At 30.9% G+C, this 26,204-nt stretch overlaps 1 protein-coding gene across 1 annotated transcript in view; it reads right to left on the reverse strand.

Moving 5' to 3' along the window:
• Nucleotides 1-12,999: 12,999 nt before the first annotated feature.
• Nucleotides 13,000-26,204, reverse strand: part of LOC123562098 (G-protein coupled receptor GRL101-like) — a 66,242-nt gene continuing 53,037 nt past the window's right edge. The window contains exon 12 of the mRNA XM_045354751.2: nucleotides 13,000-16,662. Within this exon, the coding sequence (XP_045210686.2) occupies nucleotides 16,534-16,662 (129 nt within the window). The 3' untranslated portion in view covers nucleotides 13,000-16,533. The remainder of the gene's footprint in view (nucleotides 16,663-26,204) is intronic.

The raw sequence follows: 26,204 nt of genomic DNA on the forward strand, positions 1-26,204 counted from the left end.
CTGCACTTCTACGTTGGTGACAAATGCCGATGAAGTGCAAGAGGAAAATGTTTTCTTTGAAAAAGAATTTGCTTCCTAGTCTTAGGGGGTTTGTTTGATGTTTTCTTCAAATGTTTTTTTTTATGGTTAATTTGACATTTATAGGAAGTCAATTGCTCAATATTAGAACGTAAACAGAACTAAAGAAAATTAATAATCTCAGAAATGTTAATGATACACGTGAAACACTTCCTAAAACATCAATTTTCATTGTAAATTTTATGGTTTGTTTACATTCATGATTTCAAGTCATGTATTCCAGAGTTAGAATATCATTTATCTTTAAGATGGATTTCATTTAGAAATATTCCACAGTATCGAATAAAAACATTCTAACATCTTTTAGGTTTCGGAGCCAGTTCACTAAAAGGTTCAAATGTATTTCGCATATTTCTTGTAGAAAATGTTACACTAAATTTTTTAAATTGTTTTACCTGATTGAGTGTACGGAATTTTGCATCATTGTATAGAATATCTGCATTTTGTCTCTGTGTAAAAAGAATCATATTATATCCACTCAAACATGTAAATAAGCGTTGTCATTGTCAAAGCGTAGAAGCAAACAAACATAAAAGAAATAGTTTATTTGAGTTACGAACTGATCTCACTCACATCAAATACAACGTCTTGGTTGTTTAAAACAATGGATATTGCTTAAATATACAACCATGGGGCTGACTGTGGCCATATCCTTCTGGTACTCTGGCACTATGCAAATGCTCTTCAAATGAGTAACGTACGACGAATGAGATATTTTCAGTTCTTCGACACGGTAACAGTTATCTTGCCCCCTATAGAATTTGACGTATAGGCGCACTTATTTGTCATTCTGACGTATTTGTGTGATGCCACCCAGCAGACATTCCTACGCACCAAAATATCAAAAAAAATAACATTGTTTTGACGAACGTGAGGTTTTTGCCATAAGAGTGCGACTCAATGCAGACCTTGAGCGCCTGTATAAATTACAGTCCCTGGAATATACCGGATTCAAGCAATTTAAACGAAAAGTATTTTAATGTGTATATTTTGTAACCCTGGTAATATTAACCCTAACCTTTTGTTAGTATATACATAGTTTTGTCGCACTGTCGAATTGCGGTGTTGGCGCAAACGTAGTATTTTAACTTACGTACTTCTAAGTGAATTGAGACCCTTTCGTAACAATTATTAATTATAACATGCAAACGCATAATACGATACAGAACGTTTTTTTTACGACATAATACATTTGAATAATAACAAAAGTGTTTAAGGTGTTTAAATGTATGAAGTAAAAGTTTGAAATATTTGTCTCGTAAGTTATATTATAAACATGCATATAGAAATTGCAAGGCAAATAATTTAGAAATTTAGTATTGCTTACAGGTCAGAGCGGGTATAGAGGATCTGGTACATATACAGAAAAAAAATGTGTGCAAAAGCAGTTCTGTAATATAGAGTGTGAAAATTTCAATGAAGGTAGGTTAATAAGTGCAACTGCTGTGTACAGCACATAGCTGTAAAAGTGGAAACAGTTTATATTTCATATTGCATAAGTTAATAATCACTTTTCTTCAATATTGAATGTATCATCAATGTTGCCATTATTATTATATTACTATTAATATTATTATGAGGTCCGAGATATCACTATTGACTGGCAAGATACTCAGTTTGAGCATATTATTACACGATTCCTTATTTGAATAACCGGTCCATAGTTTAGTGCATGTGGCCTAGTTATATTCAAAATGTTATTTTGCAGGGCTTAATTCAAAATTTGGAGACAATAATTAGTAGACATGTTCCAATTAATCGCACTGGTATTTATGTTTCCAAAATATACTACTCAGATTTGTAAAGGTATTTGTCATAATAAATTTCCTCAATTTTAGATACTAAAATGTTTCAAACTTCAATTTAATTTTATATTTCAAAATATTATACTGAAAGGAAGCATGAAAGCAATATTTCCGTGTAAAACTTTAGAATAATTTCGAAAGACTAAAATTTCAGTATCTTCATGGACCAATAAATTTACAGGAAAAATAATATTTATATTAATAAATTATCGTAAAAATATTAAAGATGCAGCTACAACCCTTACAAGCCCGCCCGCATAGCACAAAATGGAAAGAGTGAAGATCTACGGATCCGGGGTCGTGAGTTCTATCCCCGGGCGGGGCGTATCTTCTCCGTGACGATTTGATACTGTGTCTGATATCATTCGTCCTCCATCTCTGATTCATGTGGGGAAGTTGGCATTTACTTGCGGAGAACAGGTTTGTACTGTGCAGACTCCAGGAACACTGATTAGGTTAACTACCCGCCGTTATATAACTGAAATACTGTTGAAAAAAATGTTGAAAACAAAGGGGTTAAACCCAAACCAAACAAACAAAACAACCCTTAGAGACTTTAATATGGCTGTATCTGGCGAACTTTTGCTGCAGTTTACGGAAACTTTTTTGATGGGTTTGATGGATAAGGCAATAGTATTTTAGAAATAGAGATAGAGGACGGTATGAGTCAATGGCCAGTAGGTCCTGATGTTATACCAATGACAAACCATGGTTGTCCAGAACCCTCCATTTGTAAGTGGCGAGAGGGTAAGCTGTCAATTAATGTGGCATACAACTCAACTCTGCACGTGCTCACTAAAAATGAAGACTCAGGTGCACCGTTTGTGAACGAAACACAAGACGTTTTGAGCACGTCGGACGGACACATTATTCAGCCACGCTGAATAATTTAAAACTAAGTTTCTGTTATAAATACGGCAGAAACATATCAGTAGATATTGATTCATGGCCCAATGGAAAATTTAGCATTTATGCAACAGACATTGGTTGTCCGCCAGGTAATTATATATTTCACTGTGTGACTTAAATTCGTTTAAGCAACACGTTTAAACATATCACAATTGATGTGCTATTTGAGTCGGTAATAACTTTTATCTGTGATTCAAGTTTCGAAACTCCGTGTAATAGGCTGAAGATTAATTTTGCTACTGATTTCTAAAGCGTGATGTCCAGCGGTTGATGTTGCATAAACTGTTTGAATCAGATAGTGAACAGTCTTTGTACTCGTTTTCGCTATCGTGAGCAAATTGGATTCTTTCAATGACAGATATGTGATTATAATCCTAACTTTCAAAATGTTTCAAATATGGGAACCTCTTAACCTCTTAGTCCAGGTTAAGATGTTAGTATAATTCACCTGTAGGAAAATCAAAGCTGAACACAGTAGCACATCCTCTCCATCCTACACTCTATCACACGTACACATGCATGCATGCACCTAAGAAAACCTGTATGCATTATACACTAATGTTATGTTTGTCTTTTCTAAAAAATTACAAAGCTTTATGTTATAATTTTTGATAATGTTCATGCAGGTATTTACCTCTTTAACAGCAAGAAGAATACCAGAAATGATAACATTATATTCTAGCGACCAATGCAAATACAGTATTGTAAAAGTGAAAAAGAACTATATCTATTTATGTACTATACGTATCTTTGCATCTTTATATCACATACTTTCACTCGACGGTTGAAACAATATAATATCCTTATTGTTTCTTTGTAAAATTATATAATCATTCCAAAGGTAATATCACCATATGAATTTTGCATGCCCCCATTTGAGTTTGTAAGATCTAATGAAGAAATGTTTTTGGCTAAGCATTTTGATTTCTAGTAACTTTGTAACAAGGTTTTAGAAATCTAGTTTAAAAAAGCATTTATGTTGTTAATTCAAAAACGTCATAGACTAGTGAAATCAAAGTGGCCATAAAAATAATTCCATGCAAAGAGAAGAAATAAACTTTGGTAACGATTGAAACGCATTGATTACGTTGATTTAATCCTTAATGACTATACATGCTCCTAAAAGTCGAGTGAATTAAAAAGTAAACAAATGAGCCGTGCCATGAGAAAACCAACATAGTGGGTTTGCGACCAGCATGGATCCAGACCAGCCTGCGCATCCGCGCAGTCTGGTCAGGCTCCATGCTGTTCGCTTTTAAAGCCTATTGGAATTGGAGAAACTGTTAGCGAACAGCATGGATCCTGACCAGACTGCGCGGATGCGCAGGCTGGTCTGGATCCATGCTGGTCGCAAACCCACTATGTCGGTTTTCTCATGGCGCGGCTCAAATGCTGCCTTGGTAGCATTCAGATTCAGATCCAAATGGAAAAAAATTACAATAAAACTTTCAAATTGTGTCGCTTGTACATGTTATATGGAGAGATTTGTTGATAAGATGTGGTCGTGTCCACATTTCCATTTTTATGTTCAAGTGTATAAGATTCTAGTGATAATTCAGTGAGTAGAAAGAAACGCATGATTAATATCATCCAGATAAATAATGCCTTGTTAAATATAGTTACATTTGTATATCAGGAGAAAGATTCAAATATCTCAACCATTTCAATACTAAATTAAAAAACAAATCTGCGACAAAGACTAAATTATTTGTTTTATTGGGAATACCACTTACTTGTAGGAAAACTGCATTCCAAATCCTAGATTAGTCCCTTTTGGTTAGTCATCCAATAAATTTAGATACAAATTAATGTTCATATAATACTAACACATTTTTCTGTTTTTCTGTATAAAGAAACAATCCCATAAAAAGCCTGCAGAATGCAATTATTAAAATCATTTTCTTTGATTTTCTAAGGAAGCAGATACATGATAAGAGGCTCACTCTCAATGTCATTCTCTTGTTTATTAATGATATTATGTTGTATATTTGTAACGTCTCCTTACTGATCGCGTGTTTTCCGATCAAAGATCAAAGACAAGGGAGATATAAATTAACAATAACCTCGTGTGCCTCTTAAAGTTTGTTAAAGATTATCATCAACAGAAAATGCAATCATTTTCTTCGGACTGATAAAGTTTGCAAATCAGATCGTTTATTTCATTATATCAATCTTGCATCTTTCGAATTGTGACATAGAAAGGATATCCCGCTTTGCATTTGAGATAGTGAGGAACCTACGCTCTCTAGATTTAAGTATTGATAGCCTAACTACTCCTTCAACTTATGTCTTTAGCTGCCTTAAACGCCTTACAATCCTTAACATTTGAGGTATCTTTCAACTACCCGTGATTGATGTGCATGCCTTTTACGGGTTGTCTCATGTACAAAACTAAATCCTAGCAAACTTGTAAACATTTCGGCCGACCCAGTTTCTGGACTAACACACACACAAATAGATTTGTCAAAATAAAATGAAATCGAAGAATTACAAGACATTTCATTTCGTGATTCATTTGTGCAACACATAAATTTCAAAAGGAACAATATCAAAACGTTTCATACAGAGATATTTATACCACAGTCACACATACGGCGCAGATAGCTACGTTTAGCTACGGACAGAAACGTAGTAATCCGTGTCGATCCGTACCTGAGCCGTACGGACTGGTACGGATTAATACGGTTTACTACAATAAGGTACGGCTCAGGTACGGATCGATACGGATTACTACGTTTCTATCCGTGGTTAGACGTAGCTATCCGCGCCGTATGTGTGACTGGGGTATTACAGGATTATTTCGTATGAAAACATTATTTACACCTGCATTCAAGTTCTGTTGCATTTGACCTTATTATGTTCGTGGAAAAGTTGATTACCACACAAAGACGAGTTTTCATCTTGCGATTATCTTATGCGACATTCTGTATAGCAGTTCTTAATTTAGCTTATTGGGATAAAGGCACTTGTCGGAAATCTACTGACGATTATCTATAGGTTGAGACTATGAATACTGATAAAATGATACTGAAATTAGGTCTTGGTTTATTTGTCACCAGTTTGGCAGTTTCTGATTTCTAGATCCAGTTTACCTTGTATTTATAGCCGTCGCTGACACTGCTTTAAGAAAAAGGTATGATATATCATTACATATTGGTTTTGTGTTTACAGGGAGGTACATCCTCCTTCATATCTGTGTATACCGTACCTGTTTATCTTTCCATATACATATATTTTGTTCATATATATTTTTGTGGACGATTATTAAAAACACAGTGTATGTTGTAACCTTGCAGGGATACTCTGTGCTATTTCTTTGGAATCAAGTGTTCTTGTTCTGTGTTTAATAACGCTGGAGAGGCCATTAAATTTCCCTTTGATGGAGCTACATTATCCACAGACAAGGCAGTCGCTTGTGTTATATTTACATGTTTGTTTTCTGTCTTTGTCGCCATACTTCCTGTTGCGTACGCAGGGTATTTCAAAAATCAACTCTACTCGAAATCAGGAATTTGCTTTGCTCTACCGTTGACAAGAGGTCGTCAACCTGGTTGTTTTTTTTTTCTCTTACAGTCCTTGTTTGCTTAAATTTTGTCACATTTCTCCTGGTGGCAGTTGGTCAAGAGTCTATTTTCATTGAAATACGAATATCTGCCGGTATTGCAACCACAGTAGAATCTAAAGAGAAGAGGCACTTAAAAGTTGCAAGAAACTTACTGCTCGTCGTTGCCACAGACTTTATGTGTTGGTTTCCAATTGGGGTTCTTGATAATGTTACTTTTACATAGAGTAAATACTTTCTGAATTTGTAAGAACTGCAAACTTACACATTGAACGTTTGCTCATACAATCCAGTGTGTTCAGCGACCGTTTGTCTTTAACGATCATTTCTAGATCCCCTGTTCGTTTTCTTTGTAAGTACTTGTTATATTATACAACGTATAGCTTTAAGCTACCTGTGACAGCCCATTTTGATCCGCATGTTTGACCCCTCTACAGTTAATCGCTACGCTTTCCTATTTGATGGTGCGATGACTAATAAAGTTGATGTTCTCCTAAATCCTACATAAAACGGACGGAGGTAGTGGAATTTGGTCTTGCAGCTTTCTTAGTCGTGCCGTTAAAAGTTAGGCTCCTGGTGCTCTAACTTCAGACAAGCTATTGAGTACATTGGTGTAATTATATCTAAGTTTCACCATAATTTTATGTTTTACTTTATATGATCTGGTATTTTTTCACTAATGTTAGAGCCCTTCTCAGCGGGGGATGATTTTATTTGTGTTGTATTACTTGTTGAAAATATGGTAAATGCAAGGTTGGCATACCCTAAACGCATTTAAACCCCCAGTTTCCATTATATAGGTTACTGACCATTCTAAGGCGGTGCCCCTGTGTGTGCGTTTGTGTGTTTGTGCGTCTGTATGTCTTGGGCGGTGCCCTACAGTGTTGTTATATCTTACTTGTATGTTTGTCTATGTTAGTTTGTTATGTTAGTGTTTGCGTGTGCGTGTGTGTACGTGCGTGTGCGTATGTGCGGGCGTGCTTGCGTCCGTGCGTGGTTGTGTGTGTGTTTGTGTGTGTCTCTTTATTAAACCTTAATTAGATGTTTTAACTTTGCACTCAAACAATAAATGTTTTTCATTTTGATATGAGTTTTATTTTACTTTTTATATTCTTACTATTTTAACCATAGTTCAGACGAGCAGTCTTTAAAGAAAATAACAAACGGTTTGTTGTTTCAATGATTTCAAAAATGAATCAGTTTACTGTAATGTTTAGCAAGTTTTGGTACTACAGCAGTTTTAAACTGCCCTATGCATATGATAAAATATTTCTTCTAAACATGTCTTGCCATTTGTTGATGGACACTTAACTCGGATATTATGTAATTTGTTTTATGCTAAATAGAACGAGTCAACGTGCATATAAAGCTCAAAGCTTCAGCGATATAATGATAATATACGGAAACTGATAGAAACTTGCTTAAGGGTTTAGGTTTAATATGACTTAATAAAACGATTTTATAAATTTCGACATGAGTAAAGATCGTAAGAAAGTAGGTTTAACCAGTTGGTATGCTGCCTTCAGATTGCAATAACAAGCATACTATTTTTTAATTAATATCAGTTTTCTTGATATATAACAGTTGTTTATTCCAGAAACTAGAGGGAATGCAATAAGATGTTTAACGGTTAGGCATCGACTTTTTGCAGGAAAAACTTTTCCGAAATTTTAGAGAATATGTTTGCATGTCATCCTGTCGATTGCCGCTAAACTTGCCCAAACTCTTATTTTTTAGGAATGAAAGCGCTAGACGTAACAACCGTCGTCGTTGCATTCGCAATAGAAAGGTATGAAAGGAGATTTTTCATGCAACCGCATGATTAAGAGACGACCACGATAGCAAGTGTATGCCCTTAATTAACTAGGTGAATACACATGGATGCGCATGAAAACGCATGTATTATATATATTGATCTTGAAGACAATATGCTGTTTTGCCTAAAATGAATTTAATTGTTTTTGGTTTATTGAACTATTACAGCTAGAAGTATAACAAAATATCCATCATATCCATCTGTAGGCTTTCTCGTAATGTAATTTAAACGTTAAATATATAGTAAATAGGTTCATTACATGTACAGCATGAAAATCAGTGATAAAATTATAACAAATCACGTATGTACTCATTTTGTAAACAGCTTACAGGATCTTTGAGGGAGAACCGTTTATGTCTTACAAACCAGAAGATAAAACAAGTGATATCAACCAAGCAGGAGTTTTACTGAGGAGCCTTATTGCTACGAGACAGACAAATACTAAAAATACGTAACATCAACTTAGAACACCTAAACGCTTTACATCAGCTGGATGCTACTTATTTTACTTTGAACATGTTGAAAGAAAATGCGAAATGACCAAAACAATAGCATTTGAGCACATTGAGTAAAGCACATATAATAAATTAATGGAGTGATTTGATACACATTTTATATTAAATATTTGTTTGTGTTAACGTTTTATGTGTATTTCTTATATCTTACATTTCAATGACTATGATTTTGTCTTTTTTTAAAAAACAAATTATTTTAAATATCAAAAATGTTTGATGTTTTGAAATGGAGTTTGCATTATAGCTTAAAACTTTAGGAACCAGACTGATAGCAGACTCAGTTTAATAAAAAAAGAATGACATTACAACATCGTATCGTAACTGGTTGAATAATACATGCGATCAGCTGTTTGTACTGCGTGTACTCCTCACAGAATAAACAAACGTGTTTATAAACTTAGACGGTTCCAAACTGAGAGGGGTCCAAAATGTTAAAAGTTAAAAGCACGGCAAAATACAATACATATTGCATAAACGTAGCCTTGACCAACCTGTTAACCGGGCCAGTCTATTTTATAAGTATTTTATAAGTATTTTATTACACTGTTGATCCAATTAAACGAGGAGTATCTTGATCATGACAACAATGCATGTTTCGCTTAAAAATCTTTCGATGAAACCTGAAAGGAACACTTTTTTCTGAAATGGACAAAAGGAGGGATGGGATAGAGAAGAATGAATAAGAATGTGTTATTACCACAACCACCGATTTTATATACAATATAAAACTGTTTAATTACTTTCAAAAAGAGAAAACTTTCATGACCCATGTTTTATGATTAACGATTTGAGATTGGGTGTTATTTATTATAATGGTTACATTTAACATGGAATACAGCTTTCATTTGAAATACTTTATAATATGCGAACTCATCCCCATATTTGTATCTTGCATATAATTAAAAGTTCTTGTTGGATTTTTGAACGAAATCCATCTGCTATGTCATTCCACAACTAAGCAATGTATGGCTTTGACTTTGTTTGCATTTTTTAATGCAACGGTGTTTGTCTACAATGTTTTCTGTATGTCACATTTGCATTCAGAGTATGGTCAGGGTGTATTGATATTCTATACAGATAGCCATCGAGAACAAGCTTCTGACATCAAAATACCGCACTCTAGATGAAATAACGAATGCTGGCATGGATATTACATCATCTACACTTCTGACGATTGCATTCAAGCTTGCACAAAATACCGGCGTTTTTCATGATAGTTTCCTGGATGTAAAACCTTTCGACGACAAGTCTTTTTATCTTCGTATTCGCAACGGAAGTGTAAGTATATAAGGTATATGTGTATGTTACAGTGTAAGATAAAAATATCTTTCACCGGGTAAACTTCAGATGTAGTAACTCCATAAAAGTAGCGTGTTCCCTTATTATACAACGTCATAATGCACCGCCATAATTAGAAAATTTAATAAATAAGCTTCTACAACATTAAAGTATGCATTTTTATATTTATGCGATAATCATGTACGTCTTTGTATTTAAAAACAAATATTGAAATAAGAATTCCACATGAAATCCCGACAGTTTACTTTCCATATATACCAATTTGAAGTGTAGTTTACATCTATAGATGCATACATCTTGTCTAATAGTATGGAAATTCCAGATATATCATATTTCAGCAAATTCCTTAAACATGTGATAACAAAGCAAAAATACAAAAGCTGTCCTATCAAAGGTTTGTCCCAGTCTAATAAACTGTTGACTGTGTAGCATCTAAACATGGTGTGCCAAAGTATGAAATAAGCTTCGTGTAAAGACGTTTCGACCAATGCAGTTTCATCGAATTGCAGGCCACTGCTTTGTAAAATTCTGAACGGTTCAGTTTCCAGTAACCCTATTTACCCAAAAGAGTATTTGTGATGGCTTTTTGTGAGTGCAGTGTGCAGTGTATGTCTTTAATGAAGATTATTTCCTTTCGATTTCTAAATTTCATATATTTATATTTAATGTCTTATCTTGCCAATGATAATGACGTCAAATTAAACAACACAAACGAGAAAAATAAGTTTCACTAGAAAAAAGAAACAGGATAGAAGTTAAAGAGCAAAAAAGAAAGCAATTTTGTGTCGGACATCACTTTGCAAATTCCTTTCGTTTACAGTTTGATGAATGCCCAAGAAAGAAGGTTACCTTTTTCGTGTGTAATAATTTTATTTTTTATTCTACTTTAAGTATTGATTTATTATATTGTACTTGCAACATTTATTTTATATGATAGGGGATATAGGCCTTTTATTCCAACGAAATTCCGGGTACTACTTTTTAACGTTAATTTATGCTAATTTTTAAACCTTTTTGATTGTGTTACTTTGATTGGTACTGTATATAAATACGATTTATACCATTATACAATGTATTACCATTTGCGACAACGTTCTGGCTCAGGGCCTTTGTCAAGTCACATGCAGATGTCTTAGATTACCTATTTTGCAATTATTCTGACTAACAAATACATAAGACAAGTAACGTTATATGGAATCATGGAATAATTGGATTGCATGCCATTGCTTTGTTAAAATCTGAACGGTTCAATTTTCAGCAACCTAATTTAACTTAAATTATAAAATCATATAAAAGGGAAAAATCCATAAATAATCTGAATACATGTATAATTAACGGGTTAAACGGGTGTACAGTGTACATGCTATCAATATTACCTACGTTACTCTATGTATGTATGCTCGCGCTTGCGTACACGTAAAATACTATATTTTTTTTTGTTTTTTTTTTTGGAACCACGTTCAAGGCCCGTTTATTTGTCACAATATTATATTTACATTTAATTTCTCAATAATATACAAATACATTGTACTATTTTAACATGTACATATAGTAGTTGTTGGCCATTTAAAGGAATGTAATGGTTAAAAATAACAATAATATGTTAATAGGTGAGAGAAGAAAAAAAAGAAAAGTAAGAAGACTACAGTGGTATACAAATTTTGTTTTTTAAAGTAAAGGGAGGAAACATTTCCAATCGTTATTGAAATTATCAAGACGATCGTTACGGAACGCTGTATATTACACGTAAAATACTTATTGATTGCAGATTAGTTGCAAATTAGCCTTCTGAAAGTTTTCGTTTCATTCTGCAGGTTAGAAAATAACTACATTTAGGAAATATTTGATAACATTTTTTATGTCTATATCAATGTGGTTGACTAAACATATATGTGTGTGTGTGTGTGTTCCTTTAGTTCAGGTTACTGAATCAGTAAAGATTAAAGGAGAACTTATAATTGCTTTCAAGCTGGAGGAGAAAGTACAAAACATTTACGAACTCGGAATATTTCTGAAGAGCCTGATTAATGCAAGAATGAAGAATATTCTAGAATGATTAGGACACAATATAAATATAAAGTTGAGAAACTTATTTCTGCTGCATTTAAATGGAGTAATCTCCGTCAATACTTCCAAAATGTGTATCTAATTATACTTCACAAATGTGCAATTTTGTGTCTTATTTTATGTAATACGATCGTTTAATGTATTACGATAATTTTATATTTTACAACTTTGTAACTACAATTGTGTGATAGTTGTGAGAGTTATCTAGTAATATTATTTGTTTTCCACTAATATGTTTGCTACTTCTTACTTTATATTATCCAAACGTGTAAATTCTGTCTGATCTAATATTTTTTTAACGTGGTGTATTCCGTTTTTACAAGAATGGTTGTCTTATCTTATAATTTAAAATTATGTTGTGTTTTGCATTATATCTAAGATATTTCTGCACGTTTGATGAACTGGAAGTCATAGCGATACGTCATGTATCCATATTTTTGAGGAGGCCTTTTATGAATGTGTCTTTTTGGTAAGATTGATGTGTTTTACATAGCTTGCATTCTGTTGTCATTGAGTGTGTAGTGATTCACCTGGCGGGAATATTTCTTTTTTGACTTTGGACTTGGGGGTGGGACGGTAATGGTGAAGTGCACCATTTACGGGTTGTAACTTATTTATTGCACCACTGATATATATTTTCTGATGTTTGCGGCCATCTTGGATGCCATCTTGAATGGTGCGTCATTCAGATTCTTCAATAACAACATATTTCCTAACAGAATACCATTAAACATTTACTATACATTCCAAAGCTGGGTCATTTTTAGGATTGACAGGGCTGGAAGTATTCCATATATGAGAAGCTCTTGTTCGTTGTAAGGTGTTTGTAACTATTTACAAAGAATAGATACAGTTTACGAAATACACTGAATGGACGAAGTGCCATTTAGATAGCTTATTGTACAAAAATAAATATAACTTACATATAGGTTAAACAGTAACAACAAATAGATTTTGTGATTTTTATTAACAACACGTAACACTAGAAAATAGAAATAACTTATTTCAGAGTTTTACTGTCAAGTAGAAAATGCAGAACAATGCGAAAATATCACATTTTGAATTTGAATAAATTCCATAACTATGCATTCAACAGAAACAATCATTCGCATAACTTTCTATGCAATATCATTTTTTTCTAGCCTAGGTTGTCCCAATATTTTTAAACTTTAAACTGTCAAGCTCGTTTTGCATTACAAACTCCAGAGTGATATTCATTTTGATATAGTCATACCAAATCAAAGAATACCTTAGTGTTGTCATGAATGTACTGTATATTTCTTTTTTACATAACGTTAAAAATGAGTCTAAACAAAAGTATGTAAAATTCGAATGTTATTAAACAACATCATAATGTTTTTATCTTTATAAATGTATTGTCAAAATGCTAAACAAACTAAATTGCAAATATTTTTAAGCAACACTGATAAAATCAAAGTTACTAAAATTTACTTTTAATCTATTTAAAGTTATCCTGATACAGTCTAACACACATTGTATGTCTCACAAGATTAATCCAAATAATTTAAAAAATACACTTCTAAAACAAAACAAAATAGTCCAAACAAACAACAACAGAAACATGTAAAAAAATTAAAGTGTAAAATGTGTAGTTTGAAATGCTATAACATTATGGTAAATTAATTTTCAGAAAACTTGAACCGTATGTTTTACCATTGCATAGTTGTAGGAAATAAAACCAAATACAGGCATCATTAAAAATGTACTATGGCAAATCGATTTTTGTTTTTATTTGATTCGTTTCAGAGGTCAATTTCATATTACACTGGCGTGTAAGCTGCTATCATAAGGAACACACAAAACTGAAGATGTTCAATAGTAAATAATTATACACACAATTTGCATGGACAAATAATGATTTGTTTTGGATTTTCATCATATTTCTTTCATTCTGGATACTGATTTAAAGCAGATTTCGGTAAATTGTATTCGCTTATTCTAAAACAATATCAAGAGGTAATAGCGAATGTAAAAAATGTAAGATATTTGGACGGGGCTCACATAAAACTATTAAAATGGGTTCTGTACATTTGTATGATTTAAAATTGTAAATATAAGAATTGATATTGCCGAATTAGCTTGTTTCATGGTAAGGTCTCTGATATTATAACTCTTTCTATTGATTTCTTCAGACATTATTTAGCAGTATTATTTTCATAGTCGGTGCCCATATTGATGACGTCATTTCTGGATCCAGTCGCTGTTGCCAGAGGAGATTTTGTACTGATTTTGTCTTAAGCGATGGAATAATTTGGTATATTTGGCTAAATGTCTCAAACATTTTCGAGCGGGGTTACAAACGACAGTGTACTATAAAAACCAAATACTGGCGTACGAAAAAGACGCGTCCAAGGTGCCCGCTCGTGATGAAATAATGCACGGAGCGGCACCTGAGGTCTTCCTCCACCATCAAAGCTGGAAAGTCGACATATGACCTAAAATGTGTCGGCGCGACGTTAAACAAAAAAAAAATCTATTGTCAAAATGCTAAACACAACAAAATTCAAAAGCTTTTAAGCAACATTGATACAATTTAAGGTACCAACATTTTATTTAATTTGAAGTTTATCATGAAACAGTCTAGCACACATTGTATTAAGTAAGTATAGATTTAGCCAAATAACCTTCAATAATACAATTAAAAAAAACAGCAACAACAAAACAATTAAAAAAGATGAAAAAATAAACGGACAAAAAAAATGTAAAAAGTGTGGTTTGAAATGCTGCAACGTAAAGGTAACACAAATTTTAGAAATCTGGAACTGTATGTTTAATCATAACTAAAGAAGAAACCAAATTTAAACTAGAATCTACAGATCTTGTTACCATTGCTTTATTATCTAGCTAGAATGTGTCTACTTCATGGCAACAATAAGCTAAGTACTATGGCGTTTAATTTCTGTTTTGTTGCAGAGGTCAATTTTAATTACATTTGGTGTTTCAGATGATATTGTTAAGAACACACAAAACTGCAGATGTCCAAAAGTAAACAAAATTAATATATTATTCAAAAGTCTGACTCTCAAGAGAAGGACAGTTCTGAAATTGGATATTGCACTACCTGTAAATGAATATTTTCTCAGAATTGCTGAGTATAAAGCTGTACATTAACATGAACTTGTATTTTGAAGTACGGTAACATTAATATACATACATACTTTAAGAACAGTTTAATGTGATATTGACAGAAAGACCAGTAGAGTAATATATTTTATGCCATTTACATATTCCAATGTGATATACATTTTGATACGGTAGTACCCAATCAAAGAATGCTTTAGTGTTGTCATGAATGCATTTCTTTGTTTAGTTTCGAAAACTTTACAAATGAATTTAAACAAAAATATATAAGGATCGTTTGGTACTAAGCTACATCAAAATATTATCTTTATAAATCAATTGTCAAAATGCTAAACGCACCCAAATTATAAAGCTTACAAGCAACATTGATAAAATTAAAGATACCAAAATTAAAATCTAATTTAAGTTTATCACGAAACAGTCTAGCACACATTGTATGAATTAAGTAAAAAATAAGCCAAATAACGTTCAAAAATACTATTAAAAAAGAAAAACAAAAAACAACAATAAAAAACAACAAAAAAATTAAAAACAATATTAAAAAAAAATATGGAAAAATTAAGATGTAAGAAGTGTAGTTAGAAATGCTGCAACATTATGGTAACACAATTTTCAAAAATTTGGAGCTGTATGTTATACCATTGCAAAATTTTGGAAAGAAACCAGATTTAAACTGAAATCTACAGATCTTGTTGCCATCGTTTTATTTTCTAGCTAGAATGTGTCTATTTCATAGCAGCATTAAATTAAGTACTATGCTAAATTTAATTTTTATTTTGTAGCGGATGTCAATTTCGATTGCATTTGATGTCTCAGATGATATTGTTAAGAACAAAAAAAAACTTCAGATGTCCAAATGTAAATAAGATTAATAATTTTTTTCAAAAGTGTGACTCTCAGGAGAAGAAAAAATCTGAAATTGGAAATTGCATTGCCTGTGTAAATGTCTCTAAATTACTGAGTAAAAACCTGTACATCAACGTGGAAGTGTTCTTTGAAGTACGGTAACATTAATATACACACATTTTAAGAACAGTTTAATGTAAATTGACAAAAATAATGTTGAAATAGAACTATGAATTAAATCAAAGCAAATTGTTGAATACATAATAAATCTTAGGTATCACATTCATAATAAGTGCAGACATATAATATTTAAAGATCCGCATGCAAGTAACATGTGTCAAATACGATGAAGAAAATTTTTTTTTATAAAATTATGTATAATAGAATATAATATTATGACAAAAAAAAATTCCGATGTAAACTGCTCTCTGACGTCTCAAAATGCATAGCACTATCATCAAAACCTGTACTATACGTCGACATTTGGGGGTTACGAAGACACCATTTTGAGTTTACAACTTTATGATAAATGTTCTAACACTTCTTCTTTTTAATATGAATCAGACCACGCAGGAACATCCCCAACTCGTAAATATCGTTGGCTTTATCTTCTGGCTCGAAGGAAATGAACATTTCCCCCTTTATTTTGACAGCTCCAGTCAACTGAAGTAAGATAAAAACGCAAAATTATTTTGTGCTTACAAGCATAGTTGGTGTGATCAATTTTGAAACAGTTATCTAAATGTTGTAGCAATTGATTTTTACACTGCAAAGAAAATAGAAATGTTAACATCCTGGAGCCACAACCCAAACTGCATTCATGACCAAACAAACAGCTTAGTCTGCTTGTGTATGTATGCGCACGCGCGCGCGCGCGTGTGTGTGTGTATGTGGTGGGGGTGATTTGGGGTGAGTCACGTTCGTGACAGTTGTTCTAAATCCCACAGTTTTGAAAAAGGAGTTTAGGCCGAAGCTAACGCTACGCCTGTAGTTTACGTAAGCGAAGACATTGATTCAAATATCATATGACCCAACCATTTCGATAGTAAGTGTCCAGGCACTAGAAATTTCTGAGATTCTTTTAGGTGTCTCCCAACTTACCAACAGGCATTTACTGGTTCGTCCAAAGAAAGACGGCTTCGCGTATCGTTGCTATACACCGGGCACGTCAACGAACCAGACTGTCTATTCGTAAGGAGCTAGGCTAAGTTAGCCCGACATGATATTATTGAAAATGATTTCTCTCTATCTATTCTTGGGGATTTATCTCATCCTGTCTCTCTGGTCAGATCACTCTGTGTCTGTTCTAGCAGAGGATGAATTTTGCGCCCTGTGTGGCTGCGTTTGCTATATGTAAAGCGACATTGAACGTGTTTATCATGAAAAGGGCGATATAGAAATCTGGTATAACAATAATAATTATAATTAATGTACTTAAGTTTGGCGATAATGAGAATAACCAAAGGTATTTATCCTGTGTCAAGGCAGGAGACAAAGTTAAAACCTGGCAAAATTTAATCCACTGCTCAACCTTGTGTAGGGGACGTAACATTAATGTAAGACGCCCCTCCATGAAGTGGTTGTTTAATTGGCTAGAATAGAATATTTTAGCAAATACTGTAACGGAAAAGTTTGATCAGCAAAGTGCAGTTGGCATCTGGTGATAAATAAAAGGTCTTCTGTGTCTCTTTTTCTAACTGCAACAAGGGAAATAACACGAAACGAATAGTTGACACGCACAAGATACAGACTTCTATCTCCGCGACATGTGCATAAAGCAGCAATTAAAAAAATTAAGCAGAAATTTAATGGCTTGAATAATTCATTAGAATTAAGACGATTTACTCCAACTTTCAAAACATGTAATATAGTAAGTAAATGATATTTAGATAAGACACTATGTAAAACATAGGATTCTTGGATGATTTAATCTCAACAGTGAACAGTTTGATAAATAAAATACACAAATGATCATTTTCACTCCAAAAATAACTTAATTGTAATTTACTTATGCACTTGTATCTTTAATGAATAATCATTTTGTGCATCATGTAGCAGGGTGTACTTTGAATTTAGCCCCCGTCAATGTTTTAAATAGTTAGAAATGCGTGATTGTTGATAAATGGAAGAGTGTGTAGTTGGTTGCTATGTGGACAATGTTTGTAGAAATAGCGATTTTACAACTGATAATATACAGAGTGAAAAAGAAGCATATAATTTGTCCGAAAGCACTCGTGATAATGTGAAAAGTGATACGGACAAGACAAGTGTGTAGCTGGTGATAATGTTGAAAGGGCTGATACTGATACTGATATCTAGTATCAGTGATGTTATCAGATATGAAGAAGATGACGAATAGAGTATCTGTAGAATTATTGCAATTAAACGACGACGCATGTATGACTTGCCCACACAACAGAGACTCAGTTTTTCATGAACAAATAAAACACCAGCATTGTATTCTTTATACTGACAAGTATTGCAAAAGCGGTCATAATCCGTTTTTTTCCTTCTGTTACAAGTTCGCAATTCGCCAGTGTTATAAATAAAATACATCATATAAATTTCTAGATTTTTTTCCTTATCGGTGGCAATTTAGACTCTCATTTTGGTTAATGGACACTTATTTGATATTTGATAAATATTTTAATTAATTCAGTTGCAGGTTCTAGTAAACTAGTTAAGTAGTATTAAATATAGCGTTTTTGGCATTTTAACCCCCACCCTGACCCCTTGTCCCTATTCTATAAGTGGACTTTAACCTTGCCCTAAACTTAGAATACTACTTAATACCCTGAAAATCTTTTAAATCTTTAGTTAAACCGAATGAAAACCTTTGGTTTTACCAAAAAAAAAAAAGATTTAGTCTTTGATTCGGACTGACCCCTTGTCCATATTCTAAAAAATCCAATGCCGGACAATTTAAAATCCACAGGTTTTAAACCCAGTTAAAACCAACTAAAAAGTTTTAAATACATATGATATAGATGAGTTTACAGAATAAAATATATTGTTTGAAAGAAAGAAAATTTACTGATAATATAAATCCTCATTATGTTATAACAAAAAACGGGAGAAAAATGATAAAGGCTACTTGTTCATCTTGTGAAAAATGAAATCAAAGTTTGTTAAAAGTACAGGGGGTAATTTAGATATTCACAAAGCAATGTTACCTTTATTACCTAAGAAAGGTTTAACACTTCCAGGATATAATTATTGTGGGCCAGGAAATCCTAGATAATGGACCCCTGTCAATGAACTGGATGCAGTATGTATGGACCATGACTTTTGCTATGACAGTGTGTAAAAAAAGGGTACATGTGATAAGCATAATGCTTTCCAATTTAAATAAAACTAAATCAAAAACATTTGGAGAAAAGATTGCAAACATTTAGTTGTAAAACCAGTATCAAACGAAATACACTTGGTCTCGGACAAAAATCAAAAAACGGGAAAAGGGGGTAGAGTATACCCCCGGAATCACATGGAGCGATGAATTAGCAGAAGAATTACACAAACCAATTAAAAGGAAATTTAGGAAACGAAGAGTGATAGTTAATGATATTGATGATACTTGGTCAGCTGATTTAGTTGACATGCAAGCTTTTTCAAAATATAATAAAGGAGTAAAGTACTTGTTAACCGTTATTGATATATTTAGTAAATATGCTTGGGTTATTCCATTAAAGAATAAAACTGGAGAATCTGTTACTGAAGCATTTTGAAAAAATAATTTTAAAAGGACGATTACCAGTAAATTTATGGGTAGATGAAGGAAAAGAATTTTATAATAAAAAGTTTGAATCATTTTTGAATAAAAATAAGATTAATATGTATCATACATTTAATGAAGGAAAGGCTGTTAGTAATAGAAAGATTTAATAGAAGTTTAAAAAAGAATAATGTGGAAATATTTTACAGCAAATAACACTTATACTTATTTAGATAATTTGCAGGATATGGTTGATAAATATACCAAAACAAAACATTCTAGTATAAAAATGACACCAACCGAGCTAGTAAAAACTTAAATAAAGGTACTGTTTACTTTAATTTATATGGTGATTTAAAGATACCAAAAAGTAAAACAAAATTTAAAATTGGTGATCGAGTTCGTTTAAGCAAACTTAAAAGACATTTTGAAAAAGGATATACACCAAACTGGACAGAGGAAATATTTATAATTTATAAAATTAATAATACAAATCCCAGAACATACACTATTAAAGATTTAAATAATGAAATAATTCAAGGTTCATTTTATGAACAAGAACTTTTACCTACTACACAAGAAGTTTTTAGAATAGAAAAAGTTATTAGACGAGACTATAAGAAAAAACAAGCTTTAGTAAAATGGAAAGGTTATAGTGAAAAATTTAATAGTTGGGTACCATTTAGTGAATTGGAAGAAATTTAATTTAAAATATATATTATATAAATGGTCCATAAAAATTTAATTTCTAATAATGGAATAGAAACAATAGATCAGTTAATCATTCACTTAACTAAACTAGCTGCTGCTTACAGAAAAAGTTATAAATTTTGTGGAAGAGTAAGTACCGGATTATATATTACAGCAGGTGTTTTTGGTTGTTCAGCTGCATTAGCACTTGTTCCAGCTATTCCTATATTTGTAGCAGTTGCTGGCGCTGTTCCATCAGTAATTACCATATTTACTAACAGACTAAAACTTGACGACAAGAAATTTATTTTAAAAGCACATCATCACAAAATAAAACAACTTATAACAAAAGCACGGATTGGAAAAGTAAATAAAGAAGAAGAGAAACAAGTTATTCAGGATATTTTTACAATACTATTAGAAATGCAGAAAAAAAAAAAAATATTCAATGCCTTTGAAACGTATATGAAGGAATTTAAACTTAACGGATATAAAAGTAAAAAAGAAGAAGAGCTGTATTAAATTTTTTTACGTGTGTTTTTAGAGATTTTTTTCTATAAGTATATTATATATAGATGGTTAATAGAAAGGTAGATAGAATGATTATGCCAAAATTATCTAGCACTTTAGGAGAAATAATGAATCCAGACAAAAATTCATATAAGAAAGTTCTTAAAAGAAGAAATGTTATTAAATCAAAACTTGATCAATAGTTAGCGATGAATATAAAAATCATGTTATTGATAAATTACAAAATGTTATAGATCCTTATCTTCGTAAAAGAACTTTATTTGAATGAGACTGTGGTTGTCTATTAAACTGAAGAAGAAAATGCTGTACCCTCGAGTACTAAAAACCTCTAGTTTTAAAAAGTTATGTGATTGTCCCAAACCAAATAATATTCGAAACAATCCTAAAAAGTTATTGTAACCGACTGTGATACTAATGAAGAAAAAACATATAAAAGCAATTATGCAGCTTCTAAAGACCTTGGTATTAATTCTGGGTTAATAACAATGTGCTGCAAAGGAGAAAACCGAGTAAAATGTGGAATATCAAAACTAATGGAAAAAGATATAAATTTAAATATTTTATTTCTTCTTAAAGATAATTTAAAACTTTATTTATTTTATTATTTTTTTAATTATTTTTTTAATTATTTTTTTAATCCTTTTTTGCTTAACGAATTTTATTTTCTAAATATAATATATAGATGGAAATCGAGAGATCTACAAAACAATATTATAAGAAATTTGAAATTAAAATTACATATAGACAAGATCCAAAGAATCAATTATATTTAAATATAAACGACTCTTATGAAATACTTAAATCTGAACTTAAAACTTTAAAAGGTATAAAAATAAACGTTGTTTTAAAAATAACTTTTGCAAAAAATGATAAAACTGATACAATATATAAATCAGCTTATTTTCAATCAAAGGCTTTAGAAATTATTAACACAAACGAAATAAAAAAAAACTTTACATCAAGCTTTTGATGAAATAATAAATAGAATTGGTAATTGGATTTCTGAAGGAAGTGGCTGGAGAATAGAGTCAGTTGATGCTCATTATATAAATAGATATAAGTATAGTCCGTTGGCTGCTTCAAGTTATTTAAAATTACCAAAACCATTACAACATCCAATGAAAGGATTAATAAATATAAAGAATGATGATAACGAATGTTTTAGATGGTGTCATTTAGCTTACAAATTTCCTGTTGAAAAAAATCCTCAAAATATTTCAAAATATAAAAAACATATAAACGATCTTGATTATTCTGGAATTAAATTCCTGTTACATTAAATCAAATACCTAAAATAGAAGTTTTAAATGAAATATCATTTAATATATTTGGTTATGAAGAAAATAGTATTTATCCATTGTACATATCAAAATATCATTATTCTGAAAGATGTGACATGTTATTAATTACCAACGAAAAACAACAACATTATGTTTGGATAAAAGACTTTAATAGATTAATGTTTCAAAAAACAAAATATCAACATAAAAAACACTTCTGTAAAAGCTGTCTGCAACATTTTTCACAAGAAAGAATATTAAATGAACACATACCAAATTGTTTAGCTATTAATGGTATCCAAGGCGTAAAAATGCCAAAAGAGGGAAGTAAAGTACAATTTAAAAATTATCTAAGGTTTAGCAGTACCTTTTGTAATTTATGCTGATTTTGAATCAATAACTAAAAAAGTTTTAACTGCTTTACCATCAACTAAATCTTCATTTACTGAACCATATCAAAATCATATAGATTGTGGTTACGGCTATAAAGTTGTTTGTTGTTATGACGATAAAATACTAAACCAACCCGATTTAAGAGGTCCTAATGCAGTTTATAAGTTTATTGAAAAAATGCTTGAGAAGAGGAAATATTGTAAAGAAATATTTAAAAAGCACTTTAACAAAGAACTAAGAATGTCTAAAAAAGATTCACACCGATTTAAAAACAAAAGTTTTGTCATATCTGTGAAAAAAGAATATATAGAAGATTCAATCAAAGTAAGAGACCATTGTCATATAACAGGAAAATTTAGAGGAAGTGCTCACTCAGAATGTAATATTAATTTTAAACTAACACATAAAATTCCTGTTATTTTTCATAATTTAAGAGGTTATGACGGTCATTTTATTATGCAACAAATAGGGAAATTTAAAAAAGAAATTAATGTTATTCCTAACAATATGAAAGATATATGGCATTTATGATTTCCGACTTGGTTTTTATTGATTCATTCCAATTTATGTCTCAATCATTGGATAACTTAGTAAAAATATTCCAGAATTAAATACTTATCTCAAGAATTTAATTGTTGAAAAGTGTTGAATTATTAAAAAAAAAGGTGTGTTATCCATATGATTACATGGATTCATTTAAAAAATTTAAAGAAACAGAATTACCTTCTAAAGAAGAGTTTTATTCCATTTTAAATGAAACACATATATCTGACAACGAATACGAACATGCTAAAAATGTTTGGAATAAATTTAAAATTAAAACAATGGGAGAATATCATGATCTATATTTAAAAACTGACGTATTACTTTTAGCTGATGTATTTGAAAATTTTAGAAAACTATGTTTAGAGTACTACAAATTAGATCCTTGTCATTATTTTAGTAGCCTGGTTAGCTTGGGATGCAATGTTAAAATGACTGGAATTAAGTTAGATTTAATAACTGATATTGATATGTATCTTTTTATTGAAAAGGGGACTGAGAGGAGGAAATAAGTTATATTTCAAACAGATACAGTAAAGCAAACAATAAATATATGAAAGATTATAATTCAAAGAAGAAAGCAAATACATTATGTACCTCGACGCCAATAACCTTTACGGTTGGGCTATGTGTCAACCTTTACCTCTGGAAACTTTAAATTTATATCCGAAAAACAATTCAAGAAATTAATTGCAAAAGGTAAAACTAACTTTATAGTTGAATGTGATCTTGAATATCCAAAAGAATTACATACTGTACATAATGATTATCCTTTAGCTCCTGAAAAAATTATTATACCAGATCAATGGTTTTCTGATTATAGTAAAAATATTAAAACAGAATTTGAAATAGGAAAAAGTAATGTAAAGAAGTTAGTTCCAACTTTAATGAAAAAACAAAATTATGTAGTTCATTTTAAAAATCTTGAACTATATACACAATTAGGGTTTAAAAGTAACAAAAATACATAAAATATTAACTTTTGATTCATCTCCTTGGTTAAAAAAATATATTGATTTTAATACTCAAAAAAGATCTAAAGCAAAAAATTCATTTGAAAAGACTTTTTAAGTTAATGACAACTCTGTATTCGGTAAGACGATGGAGAATTTACGCAAGAGGGTTAATATTAAATTAACACATGATGAAAATATTTTATTAAAATACATAGCCAAACCTTCATTTGTTAGTTCAACAATGTTTAACTCTAACCTTTTCGGTATTCATAGAATAAAAGAAAGTTTGTTATTAAACAGACCTTGTTATGTTGGAATGTGCATTCTAGATTTATCAAAATATTTAATGTATGATTTTCATTATAATTACATTAAGGAAAAGTACGAGAGTAATTGTAAATTATTGTTTATGACACTGAAAATCATTATGTTATGAAATAAAACCAAAGATGCGTATAAAGACTTTTATAAGGACAAAGATTTATTTGATAATAGTGATTATAACCCAAAATCAGAATTTTATTTTGATAATAATAAAAAAGTAATTGGAAAATTTAAAGATGAAGCTGCCGGCATTCCCATTGTTGAATTTGTCGGATTAAGAAGTAAAATGTATTCATATTTATTAGAAAATGAAGTTAATGTTAAAAATGTAAAGGAATTAAAAAACTTGTTGTTAAGAAAACAATAGTTCATAAAAATTACAAAGATACTTTGTTTAATTCAACCCAAACTAATCACACCTTTAAAGTTATTCGTTCTGATAAACACATTCTTTCCAGTTATGTTATAAATAAAACATCTTTATCATGTTATGATGATAAAAGATATATTCTTGATAATGGTATTGATACATTAGCTTATTCTTAAATTAACTCTTAAATTAACTCTTAAATTAAAACTTAAATTATAGAACCATAAATTGTTAACTGAATATTCATAACGTTTAAAGAATTAATATAAATAACATCATTTATTTTAAATTCATTTGCATAATTAATAGAAATAGATTCATTTTTTCTGTTATTTTTTGCATTGTAACTTTGAAGAATTACATTTTCTTTATTTTTTATTTGTAATTTAGCTTCTCCTTTATCTAATTTAATTGCATCAACAAGAATAATTAAGATGCAATTAAAATTAATTCTTACATTATTACCATTTTGAACTAAACCAGGACTAGCATTTACAGTTTTCCATTGAAATAATCCACCATCGGTATCTTGGGTATAACATGTTAAAAACAATGGAGGTTTTCTTATTAATTGTCTTTCTATTTTATTTACTTTTTCATTTATATTATTGAATATTCCCATTATATTAATTATTCCAGTTAAATAAATGTCCTTATTAGTTAAAATAATTTATAATAGTTTGTTCATTTTGTTTTACATTATTAATTTTTAGTATTTTATACAATAAATCATACAATGGTACTTTGTCTTGTAACATTTTAATGAAAAATAAACAATAATATCCACAAAGTGTACTTTTTTTGTCTTGATATTGAACATTGTTGTATTTTACATTTGGTATATACTTAATTACTTCTTTTGGTGGAGGAAGTCCAAATGGATCGAAATACATATTATTTAAGTAACAAACCCAATGTGTTCCAGGACCAATAGAGTCGTCCAAATTTATAATTCCACACTCGTCCTTTTCTTTTAATTTTAATTTTGGTAGACCTGTGGTCTCCGAGAGTTTCACTCTTGGTAAATTATTTCTACTAAATACACCCCTAAAGTTTTTAATTTTTAATTGTTTTACCCATTGTTCAATTTCAAAGTTAGAAATAGGTTTGTTTATAAATTTTATTTTTTTTTTACTATAGGAATTCGTCTGTAAGGTCTTCGTTGAGAATCAATCTGTAATCCTTTTCCACTTAACAAAGATGTAATCAAAGGTATTCCTAGACTAGCAGCCAACATACCTAAAAACCCACCGTCTTGTTTTTGTTTTGTGTTAATTTAATCACTCCAGATCCTACTAGTTGCTTTCTTTGATTAGGTGTAAGATATGGTGATATCATATTTCTCTTATCATTAGCTACTGAAATCATACCATTTCCAAGTATTTTACTAACACCAGTACTGGCCA

Source organism: Mercenaria mercenaria, chromosome 15, assembly GCF_021730395.1.
Source record: "Mercenaria mercenaria strain notata chromosome 15, MADL_Memer_1, whole genome shotgun sequence".
Lineage (NCBI taxonomy): Eukaryota > Metazoa > Mollusca > Bivalvia > Venerida > Veneridae > Mercenaria > Mercenaria mercenaria.